The following is an 11492-nucleotide window of genomic DNA, read 5'->3' as shown; positions in this document are numbered from 1 at the left end:
GCAATTGGATTTTTACTTTCTTCTGAATATTGGCTTGACTGCTTAACTTTTAATATCCCACTGTAGTTTCTTTCAATGCCAACTCCCACTACACACTAAAACAAAGATCTTTCCCAAATTCCTTGCCTAAATGAGAAGCAATAGGTAAGAGTCTTAATACTTTATTAATTTAAAACATCATTCTAATAAATATGTATTAACAAACATAATGCACTCCAGATGTTCTAAAAACATTTACAAACCTCATCAAAGTAAAAATACCACTTTTTTTCTTTATAGTACACATGGAGGGTCACTCCACATGCCTGCTAGCTTAGACATCTTAAAAATATCAGCTTAACAATAAAAAACTGAATATACACACAAATCTTGGAAGTACCTGTTCAGCTATTTTTTTTAATGTTTGATAAAAACCCAAACGTGTCAGAAAAGAAGGGTCAAGATTTTGTTTTGTCTTCTCTGAATTCCTTAGGAGGGGAAAAAAAAGATCTAGCCACCTGGAGGTGCAACTGTTAGCTTCTGAGGGGCAGGGGCATGGGCCATAACTTGAATCTCTGGCTCCCCAATACCTAGCATAGGCCTGAGACCTGGTGGTCAATACACATTTGCTGAGTGAATGGATGGCATCTTGTCCAGAGGTGTTGCTCTGTGCTTCTACCTCCTCTGGTGAAGTCTTCACAAGCTTCACTGCAGGGAGGATTCTCCTCTCGCTACCAGGTCCACTTTTCTTTTGCTCCTTCTTGGAGCAGTCTGGACAGTGTATTTTGTAATTTCAAGAGTATGAAACTCCATCCCCAAATCAGTTTCTGAACCAGTCTTCAAGGGGGAGAACTGATTCCTCCAAGATTTATAGGCAGCACCCAATAGAAAGAGGTTAACAGACTCCCCGGAAAGAGAAAAAAAAAAAGTAACACTCATTTATCATTCTAGATAAAAACATTAGCCTGTGTCCACCTTATAAATGGTGATTCCTCCTTGTCCACACAAGTATCTGGAGTAAGTCAAGAGGAGGTAAAAAACCTGAAGGACTTTTCTGTCTGTGGAGCAGGGCTGGGAATGGGAAGAGCTGCAGGGCTCAAGATTTTATCTGATCCCCTCTTGACTTTGAGTCTTCCAGTGGCAGGGAGCCTATTCGGGATGTCCAAAGCCATGAGTCCTTTGGTTCCCACTCTGGGCTGAACTTTGCATAGGTAATTTATCCCTTCTTGGAGTTCCAGGAAGTAAGGTGAAGGAGCTCATCCTGCTGGGATCTTTGGACTGGAATGGAGGGCCTGAGAAGTCAGACGTGGATGGTGGCAAGTGGGGAGGCTGCCCTCTGTAGTGTTGTGTAACTGCCGCTCCAGCCAGGGCCCTCATTTGAGCCCATGCTGTGTCTCCCGGTGCCGCCTAAGGTCCACCTTCCTCTGGAAGCCCTTCCCACAGAGGTCACAGCCAAAGGGTTTGAAGCCTGTATGTTTGCGGCTGTGGGTGATGAGGTTGGAGCTCTGGCTGAATGCCTTCCCACACACCTGGCATTTGTGGGGCTTCTCACCTGCAAGGATGGAGGAGGGGGAGGGAAGTATGAGTCTATGACAAAGCTAGAGGCAACTCACTGTGACCCACATGCTCCTGGCAGCAGCTGGCTGCACCAGAGTCTAAGGCGTTCAAGCAACTTGGAGGGTGACGTGTTGCAACGCAAGTCCTGGGAAGTCATGGGTGCACCAGGTGAAAGGGAGACTTTCTGAGTGGGGGTTCCCAGCAAAAGGCCTCAAACCGTTTCCTGCTAAACGGAAACAGAGCAAAGGCCACGTGCCCAGACTCACAGCTGAATCCACCCTGGCAAGACAGCCCTGGCTTTAGAAGCAGAGAGCTCCCACAGCAGATGTTCAATGTGGGGGTGGGGGCCTGTCCTTCAAACCATGTGACTCTGCTCTAATTCAGAGGAAGTTTTCAAATCTGAGTTTCCAAGTGGGTGTTGGTTTGTATGGACCAGTGAATCTGTTTTCTTTCTTGCTCTTGAAGGACAATAGAATGTATCTGAAGCATAGACACATCTCAAAGTCTTATTTTTAAAAATCCACATTTGGGTCACAAAGTATTCCTTAAATAACGATCCTTTTCTGTCTTGATTTTACTTTCTTTTTATAAAGATTCTTTATATCCTAGCAAGTCTTCACCATAGATTAATAAATAACAAACAGAAAAGGTTTGGTGGTACCTGGGTGGCTTAGTTGGTTGAGCTTCAAACTCTTGGTTTCGGCTCGGGTCACCATCTCAGGGTTGTGAGATCGAGCACCGTGTTGCGCTCTGTGCTCAGCACAGAGTCTGCTTGAGATTCTTTCCCTCTTCCTCCGCCCCTCCCCCTCGCCCCTCCTGCGCTCTCTCACGTGCATGCTCTCTCTCTCAAATAAGTAAATAAATAAATAAACATCTCACAAACAAAAGAAAAAGGTTCTGTCTTTTCCCCCAATTCAGGTGATGTTTAACATTTGGATAAATAGCATGAATTTCCAAATAGCCTTAGCATGGCATTATTGTCAGGGATTGGTCTTGGAAAACTGCACAAAATAGATGAGGTTGGTTTTTGAGGAAACTTCTTCTCTCTTGTTCATTCCTTTCTGTCTTCATGCTTCAGATTTCTTTGATAAAGAACAACCCAACAAAACTTAGCTATTCCCTTAGGGTCAAACAAATTTGAGAAACAAATTCTAACTATGATGTGAATGTGTGATAAAGACTCAATGTTTCATTCAGTCAAGGTCCTAGTTGCATTTTGGCAGGAAAACCTTTACTCAAAAGGAGTAGGTTACCCAGAAATTTCAGTTAAGGGGTCATGATTAAAGTAAGATATTTTTCTGGGTTTTCTGATGGGGCATCGACACTGTCCCAACATATTTATAAACTCAAAGGTAGGTGTTTGGAACACTGAAATCCGTTTTAAATCAGTGTTCATATTCTGGAATGAGAGAATTCTGAGTCTCTTGTACATGTCTTATTTACTATTAAAGAGACTGCTCCTGGCATTAAAACTGCCACCTATATACAATCAAAATGTTAGAGAAAGAGTCCAGAATTGGAATCCAGAGCATTCTATGGCCCCAACATGCACTCTTAGTCTGATCTTTGGTAAATCACCCTGAGTTTCATCAGGCTAAGGCTACATTATGGGGTGGCAGTAAGGATCAAAAGAAAGGATGGGGCACCTGGCTGGCTCAGTCAGTGAAGTGTCTGACTCAGGTCATGATCTCAAGATCTTGGGATCGAGCCTCATGTCCAGCTCACCAGGGAGTCTGCTTGTCCCTCTCTCTCTCTGCTCCCCCCCCCCAAACACTCATGCCCTCTTTGTCTCTCTCTCAAATAACTAAAATCTTTAAAAAAAAGCGGGGGGAGGGAGGATAATTTTTTAAAGAAGGGATAGATTTGAAAGCAGTTTATAAATTATAAGGTATTATCACAGGTAAAGAATTACCATTATTATGGTATGAACTTGCTGATATTTTGAAAAGGGCAGTAAGTGAATAGAAGCTTTCTACATCTACCAACCCTCATGACTCTGAAAATAGAATACAGTAAATGGTGGTCAAGCTAATATACAGTTGAGGTCAGGAAGATCTGAATTTAAGTCCTGGCCCTGCCACTTGCTATCAGAGCCTTGGATAGGTTACCCAACCCTTCTGTGCCTCACTTTCCTCATCTCTAGAATGGGAATAAGGAATAGTCTCTACCTCCCAGAGTTCTTGTGAGCATAAAATGAGATAATGCATTTAAAAAGTGCTTAGCAGACACAAAAAGTCTCCAGCAGCCCTGGAGAAAGTCCTCTATCTCTGGAGCTTCGTATTTCACCCAGATCATGCAGCAGTTGGAACAGCAGCTAAACTATAAGAAAATAGTCTTTGCAAGGATAGTGTACCTGAGGTTGACCAGCTGAGTAGTTCTGCAAATGCAGCCCCACCCCAAAGCCCTTCTGAGGAGAACCTTGTATGTAAACAAATCTAAGAGAATCTGCCTCCTAATTTTTTCTTTTTTAAAAGATTTATTTATTTATTTATTCATGAGAGATATATATAGAAAGAAAGGCAGAGATATAGGGAGAGGGAGAAGCAGGCTCCATGCAGGGAGCCCCATGTGGGACTTGATCCTGGGACCTCAGGATCATGCCCTGAGCCAAAGCCAAACACTCAACCGTTAAGCCACCCAGGCTTCCCATGCCTCCTTATTTTCTTGAACACATTGCAGTGATTAACTCCATCTAGAAGGTCTCATCTACCACTCATCCTGTAGTCAGGATATCACAGCAAAGGTGAATTATATTGGCCTCAGAGGGAAGAATCATGCTCCTCCACGCCAGCCTTCACCAGGAGTTTCCCTACAAGCCAAGAGCCTTCAGCTTACCAGTGTGGATGAAGGTGTGTTTCTTCATGTCTGACTTCTGATGGAACCTCTTGCCACAGTACTGACAAGGGTAGGGCCGGGTGTCTGAGTGGATGAGCAAGTGTGTGGACAGCGTAGATGACCTCTTGAAGCTTTTGCCACAGATCTTACAGTCAAAGCTTCGTTCCTGTAGACAGAAAGACGTGGCATTCCTATTGTAGTCACCCTAGGCTGCCATCCTCTTCACCACTAACCCGACCATAAAACCCCCAAAGCCAGGGCTCCCCCTTCCTTCAGGCTCTCCCCTTTGCCTTAGTCTGCTCCATCATCCTCTCTCCCCAGATTTATGTCCAACCTCCACCCTCCCCACCTCTTCCTCATAACAGTTTTTCTGCCCAAACAGTTCGCCCACAACCCTCCACACCCCATGGCAAAAAGTATCCCCACCCTGCTTTTTTGACACCCATTTACAAACACTTCTCCACCCTCCTCAACAGGAGGCTTAGACCTCAGTCACTTGATGCCACTGCCCCTTCTAGCCAGTGTTGAGAGAGATGCGAGAATTGTAAGAATTGTACTCTTTTTTAGTAAATAAGTCTCTGAGTAAGCATTCGCTTGTCATAGTTGTGTACTTAATTGCTTACCAACCCCTCTGTCATTCCGTTAAACTGAAAAAATCTGTGGGGGTAGAGTAGCCTGGGCGGCTCAGGGGTTGAGCATCCTTTGGCTTAGGGTGTAAGCCTGGGGTCCCAGGATCGAGTCCCACACGGGGCTCTGTGCGTGGAGCCGGCTTCTCCCTCTGCCTGTGTCTCTGCCTCTCTCTGTGTGTCTCTCATGAATAAATAAAATCTTAAAAAAATTCTGTGGGGGCATCTGGTCAGGGACCTAGTGTGTTGTTACAGGATTCTGAGCAGCCTAGCACGGGGAAGTTGCACCACAGATATGAATAAAGGAATGAATGAAAGAACAGGACAATTATGCTCTCCCATGCTCTAAATGAGGTGACATCCCTTCTTTTCAGTTGGGAGGGGTCAATACAAATGAAGTGACAGCCGTTTGGTGAAAAGCGAGGCCACAAAAACCCCAGAGCTAATACATCTGATAGATCAGCAGCAAGAGTGCACAAACCCTCCTCAAACCCAAAGCAGTGATCTGGATCATCCTCTGGAGAGGCTCACAACGAGTGACGGGGAGCTCTAGGGCTGCCTGGATGCCCCAGCCGGCCACCTTTCCCTACACACCTACATGTGGGCAAAGGGACGTGCTGGGGGAGCCTGGGGGCAGTCCGGGGAAGTCCAAGGGAAGAGCTGCCAGGCGGAGAGTGGCGGGTGCCGCACTGACAGTCAGACCTTCCCCGAACTCGGGAACCTCACAGGGCCGTGCGCGGCCATGCGCCCCGCGCTTACCTGCGAGTGCACGGCTTTATGCTGCTCCAGGCTCACCGCGTGCCCGAAAGTCTTGCCGCACATCTCGCACGCAAAGGGTCTCGTGCCGCTGTGGGACCTGCGCACGTGCACCTCGAGCCCGTGCGGCGTGGAGAACACCTGCGGCGAGTGGGGCCGGGGAGAAGGCCGCTGAGAGGGGCCCGGGGGCGCGAGCCGGGGGCGCGGGCGCGGGGCCGACAGAGCCGGGCGCGCGGGAGCCTCACCTTGCTGCACTTGATGCACTTGTAGGAGCCGCCGCCCAGCAGCAGGCGGGTGCACAGCAGCTCCGACTCCACCTTGACGCCTGCGCCCTTGTCCGCGTGCAGCCCGTGGCCGCGCTCCGAGTACAGCCCTCCCGCCGCCGCCGTGGGCCGCTCGTACAGCCCTGCCGCCGCGGGCCCGAAGTCGCCGTAGAGCCCCAGGCCCGAGCCGCCGGCAGCGCCACCTCCTGCGCTTCCTCCCCCGGGCGCCCCGGCCCCCGCGCCGCCCGCAGCCCGCTCGGGGCCGTAGAGCGCCGCGGGGTGGCCTGGCTCCGGGGCGCGCTCGCAGAAGAGGCCCAGGCCGGCGCCGCGATCCAGGGCCGCGCACGGCCGGTAGCTGTGCACCAAGTGCCGAAGGTCAGAACCCGCCAGGCCTCTCCAAGAGTACGGCTTGAAGGGCAGGGGGAAGGGCTGAGCTTCGTCCAGCGACGGGCACACCGACTTCTCCGAGGCTGTGGAGGCACAGGGGGGCGTCCAGTTAGGCTGGGCCGCCCGGCGGCGTCTGCAGGTTGCCCAGCCCCGGTGCGGAAAGCCGCGCGCCCGGAGCCGCGACGCCCCCGGGATGAGACGCGGCCCCGGTCTCTGGGGCCTCGAGGATCGCTGGAGGCGGCAGGGCAGCAAACGGATAATTAAAATGACATCGGTCGAGGAGATGGGTAAATTTGGTGCCAGGGCAGCGGAAACGTTAGGACGGCATTTTCTGGCGGGATCCGAGCACCTCGCGATCCCACAGAGAAAAGCGCGCCAAGCTGTCTGTGCTGGAGAAATGTTGAGCTGAGCTGAGCTAGGCCGGGCGAGGCGGCCCCCGTTAGGGCCTGGACAGCGCTCCTGCTCCGAGGTCCCAGGGCCAAGCGCTCCCGGCCCCTAGAGGTTCCCACTCCGTCCCTTTTCTTTCCGGGATCGGTAAGGAGCGAGGGAGAGGACCAATAAAATGCAGCCTGGCCTACCGAAGACATCTGTTGTTGCGGTTTTTTTTTTTTTTAAACAAACAAAAAAAACGGGAAGGTGTTAACATTCCTAACGATTATTAAATACCCAAAGGGGCAGCAGAAAGGAGGGTTTGGAGCTTGAACTGCCCGCCAAATACTACCATTCTCATTCCTGTCCTAGCTTGATGGGGAAAAAAAAAACAAATTCAAATTTCTCAGAGAATAATTTACAATTAAGGTTTTAGCTGCCACCTGCCAGGGACATAGCTTTCCCATATTTGTGGCCTTGTGCGCCCCTGCCCAACGGGAATTTTGCTAAAACCAAATGCCCAAGGTATCCTTTCTCTATTTGCATACAGATTTATGAATCTGTTCCCACTGCACACTCCAGACTAGCCGTTTCTTGCGCCCCAAGATTCCGACAGAGAAATTCCCGGAGCACTCAGTCTTGCAGGACGTGTCCTGCACAGCCAAGAAAAATTCTCTGGTCTCAAGCTCCCAGACACACTCGCTGGAGTTAGGGCTTTAGCCAGGTCAACGAATTGAGAGTGGGGTGGGGTTCAGGCTATCTTTTAAAACTCGTAAATGCAATCTGGAAATAACAGGCTGTGGGAAGAATCGGGCTGGTTTGCGTTCTTCCCCTGGCCAGGACCCAAGACATGCCCCCACCCAACGTTTGTGCAAACCTCAATTACTGTCTGGAAATTAAGCCAACGGACGGGCCCCAGGGCTAGGCCAACCTGGAAGAACGAAAACTGAAACAGGCCCCGGATCCGAGCCTGCGAAGACTCAGAGGAGGGCAGAGATTTTCGTCGGACCCGTCCCTCTGGCTTGGCGCCCAGCTCTGCCAGGCCCAATAACTGAGGGAGCCAGGGGGAGTTTTAGACTGCCCAGGTCTCCGTTTTTTCGAGACTTGGAGGTCTGGGTTTGGGGATCCCAGCTCTTTCTAAACAGTCAACTGATCAGAAAACGAAAAGTCGAGATTGCTGTTCAGACGACTCATATATTTTCTCTCACCCACTATCTACACCAAACGAATATTAGGAATGAACAACCCGAGTCCCGCTGCCTGGGATCCAAGCAGCAGACATCCCAACGGGCTGAAGCAGTCCCAGAGAAGCCAGGTCCCCCCCTCCCCCGCACGGGCCCCTTACCCCTTGAACAAGCGCTAGCCTTTCGGAAAGACTCTCGGCCATCCATTTAGCAGTTCTGCACCCAAAGCCAAGTCAGTGTATTCCTCACCATGGGGTCCCTGCCGCCCCGGCCTCACAGCTCCCAACGGGCTCCTACCTGGAGACACAGAGGGCGACGGGGGCCTCCAGAAGTCCTCAAACTCTGAGCTCCGGTCGCAGACGCTGCCCTCACAGCTGCCCGGGGATGCGGAGGATCTGTCAGGGGCCTCGGTCAGCTGGGACTCCGGGGACAGACGACCCCGGGGCTCCGTCTGCGCCCCGCCTGCACTCGAGGTGCCGTCTGCGGAGAGGAGGCAGGATCGGAGCTCAGGCTGGGCCTGAGTGGACCCGCTGGTTCTGAAGCGGCGCCCTCCAGGCCGTGGCACCCAGGCATCCTCCTCTCTACCCAGACCTGGCCGGGAACCCTTCCCGGTCCGAGGGCGGGAGCAAAGAGGCTGTGGCACCCAGGCGACAGCCCCGGAAGGGACCCAGACGGTAGGAAACAGAAACGAGCAAAAGGGGCGTCAGGGTCTCCCTGCAGGGCTCCTGGGGGAGGGTGGTGTGGCGGGGCTCGCAATCTACAGCCCTGGGCGCACCCCGTACCTGCTCCGCCCGGTGCCCCCACATTCTCCAGGCGGAGGGAATAGTCGGGTCCCGGGGAGCGCGGCTGGTGGTAACTGTGAGCCTTCTTACTCTTGACAAGGAACGAACGCGGCATGGTGGTCGGGCGCGCTCTCCGCTCCGCTCCCACTGTCACCCCGAGGGCGTGCTCAGCCCCAGCCAGGCGGGGACCTGCGAGAGGAGAAGAACCGGGTGCAAACGCGGGTCAGCACGCTCCAGGGCCCGGCACTGGGCAGCCGGGTGGAGAGAGCGAGAGCGCCGGCCGGGAGGAGGGAGGAAGGCCCGCGGGAGGAGGAGCTTGGCCCGGCTGCGCCGCGCTCACCAGGTGGCACTCGGACAGGTGGCGCGAGCCCGCCGCCGCCACAGCTGAGCGGTACAACCCGTCCCGGGCCCCGGCTCGAGCCTCTTCCTCCTGCCCTGCCCACACCCCTTGGCCCCTCCCCTTCCCTAAAAGGGAAAACTCGCTCTGGCGACCAAGCTCTCCGGAGAGCCGATGTCCCCCAACTGGTCAGTTGCCCCAAGTCGAGCACCCACTGCCTGCCTGGCCTGTTACCGGGCTGGGGCGGAGCGCAGGGACGCGTCCATCCGTTGGGGCCGCGGGATGGGTTGGCGGCGGGGCACCTGGAAGGGGCTGGAAGCCAAGCCCTGCAGGAGCCCGCGGGGGGCGGGAGGGGCGCACGGGGCCGGCTGAGGAGCGGGGTCGGGAGGCCGCGCCAGGGGGATGAGGGCGGCGGAGGCCGGAGAAAGAGGGCGGGAGAGAAGAGGAAGAGGAAGGTGGCGGGAGGGCGCGTGACAGGGCCCCGACCCCGGCCCCCGAGGGAGCTCGCGCCCCGGTGGTCTCCCTCGCCCTCCCTCGCGCCGCTCGCCAGGGAGAAGGTTGGTCTGGAGACGCGAGGGCGGCGGCAGCAGCAGGCGAAGTCCGGGCAGCACGCCCCAGACCGTGGACACCTAACCTCGGAAACCAAGTCCTGGGAGAGGGCCCTTTCCGTTCTGCTCACCGAAAACCTTGTCTAGGGGAAGTGGGGCGATTCGCGCGCGCCGGCTGGAGTCCGCGAGGAACCGGCGGCTTAGCGGCCGCGGAGAGCCGGGGCGGCCCGCGGGGGCCGGGGCGCAGGGGTGCGGGGGGGCGCGGCGCCGCTCTCCTGAACCCCCAATCAGTTCATCTAATCCCGGGGTCGAAACCTGAGCCCGGCGGCGAGGCGGGGCAGCCTCCAGCTCCGCGCGGGGCTGCTCGGGGGCGGGCCCGGACCCGGACCGCGGCTAGGTCTGGGGCAAACGAATTCGCCGTCCTCTAGCTGGCGGCCGGGTTCACGCGGGGGCCGCAGGCACAGCGGCTCTCTCCGCGGTCTGGCCTCGTTCAGAAACGAGGGTGCTAGGGGACCCGGGGCCGGACGAGGCCCCCGGTCCTGGGCCGTCGCGAGGCTTAGGCCGGCGGCGGAGGAGTGCGCGGCTCCCGGGCAGGACGGAGGACACTGGCCCAGGCTGCCGGATGCGCTCCGAGCCCAGAACGAGTCATGGGGTCTCGTTTGCCCTGGAGGGCTTTGCACGTCCCACTGCGGCCCCCTCCCTGGGGTGGCGCGGGCACAGGCTGGAGAGCAAGGGCGGCTGGGGACCTGAAGCAGAGTCCCAGAGAGCTTTCCGGAGTCCTAGGAGCCAGGAGGCCCCTGGGAGCGGCGAGGCCACCTGCCGCCGTCGGAGTCCGCCCCTCGGGTGGGAGGCTTGGAGGCGCTCGGGCTGCCCCGGGGCGCAGCTTGGCCAGCACACCTTTCCCTGGGCCTCTCTGCCTGAGCCGCCACTTCGGCCGTATAATTAGACACAACAAACGCACAACGAATTCCTTAGACAGCTATGAAACCCAGAGGGAAAGGGAAACGGGGTGCACCGGCCTCGAGGGCCCGGCCGAGGCCTGGGTCTGCGTCGGCGCGCGGGGGGGCGGAGGGGCCCGGGGGAGCCGAGCGCGCGGGAGCCGGCGGGCCGCGAGGGGCCCTCTCGGCTCAGGCCGGCGGCCGGTCCAGGGCGAGGGCAGCGGGCGCAGGGCGGGCGCAGGGCGGGCGGGCCCAGCGCCGGGCGCGTGGGAAGGAGACCTCGCGCAGCAGCTGGCAGCGGGAGGGCGGGGCGGCCCCTGAGCGCACGCGGGCCGGGGCCTCTCTCCGCGGCCGGCGGGAGGCGGGAGCCGAGGCGCCCGGGGGCAGCCCGCGGAGCCCAGCTGCCCCCGCCTCCCCACCAGATGTTTCCTTCCCGGATGAATCCTGCTCCCCTGCGCCACAATCCCCTGCGGATGGGTCCTGGGGCTCCCTCGCAGTGGCCAGCAGCGGGTGCGGGGTCCCCGGCAGCGCCCTCTGGTCGCCCCCGCAGTGGCGGCGCCCGGTTGGTCCCCGCGGCCGCCCCCGCCAGGGGGGCAGGCGCAGAGCAGGCGGCGCGGACCTACCTGCGGGGTCAGGGCGCGGGCGCTGCGCTCCGAGAGTTTTCAAACTGAGCTGCTTTCGGGAGAGGCTGCGCTTGTCTCTCTCTCTCTCTCTCTCTCTCTTTTTTTAATCTCCTTCCGAGCTCAGCCCCCAAAACCACAAGCTTCACTTCCTGAGCGTTGAGGAGTAGCTCTCCTAGCCCTCTCAGACCTGCCCCCAGCCCCCAGGCGGGCGCGCTCCCCTTGCGCAAGGGGCGAGGCCGTGGACCGGCCCCCCGCGCCCCCCCGGCCTGCCCGCCGCCCTCCCGGGACGTCCTCCGCGGGCTTGCTCC

At 56.4% G+C, this 11492-nt stretch overlaps 1 protein-coding gene across 1 annotated transcript; it reads right to left on the bottom strand.

Moving 5' to 3' along the window:
- Positions 1 to 238: 238 nt before the first annotated feature.
- GFI1 (growth factor independent 1 transcriptional repressor) lies at positions 239 to 9089 on the bottom strand. The gene is made up of 6 exons (XM_025996468.2): positions 8739 to 9089; positions 8254 to 8436; positions 5999 to 6486; positions 5757 to 5894; positions 4372 to 4537; positions 239 to 1531 (listed from the first exon to the last, which is right to left on the bottom strand). Exons 1-6 carry the CDS (start codon positions 8851 to 8853, stop codon positions 1353 to 1355), a joined length of 1269 nt encoding a protein of 422 aa, XP_025852253.2. The 5' UTR covers positions 8854 to 9089; the 3' UTR covers positions 239 to 1352.
- Positions 9090 to 11492: the final 2403 nt, after the last annotated feature.

This window comes from Vulpes vulpes, chromosome 3, assembly GCF_048418805.1.
Source record: "Vulpes vulpes isolate BD-2025 chromosome 3, VulVul3, whole genome shotgun sequence".
In the NCBI taxonomy this organism is placed as follows: domain Eukaryota; kingdom Metazoa; phylum Chordata; class Mammalia; order Carnivora; family Canidae; genus Vulpes; species Vulpes vulpes.
Note: the sequence above shows the minus strand (reverse complement) of the source record. Positions and strands in the feature narration are given on the sequence as shown.

Coding starts and splice junctions, on each gene's coding strand:
- GFI1 (XM_025996468.2), bottom strand. CDS start 8,853: ATGCCGCGTTCGTTCCTTGTCAAGAGTAAGAAGGCTCACAGTTACCAC. Junction 6,487..8,253: donor GTCGCCCTCTGTGTCTCCAG/GTAGGAGCCCGT, acceptor GTGCCTCCACAG/CCTCGGAGAAGTCGGTGTGC. Junction 4,538..5,756: donor ATAAAGCCGTGCACTCGCAG/GTAAGCGCGGGG, acceptor TTCTGTCTACAG/GAACGAAGCTTTGACTGTAA.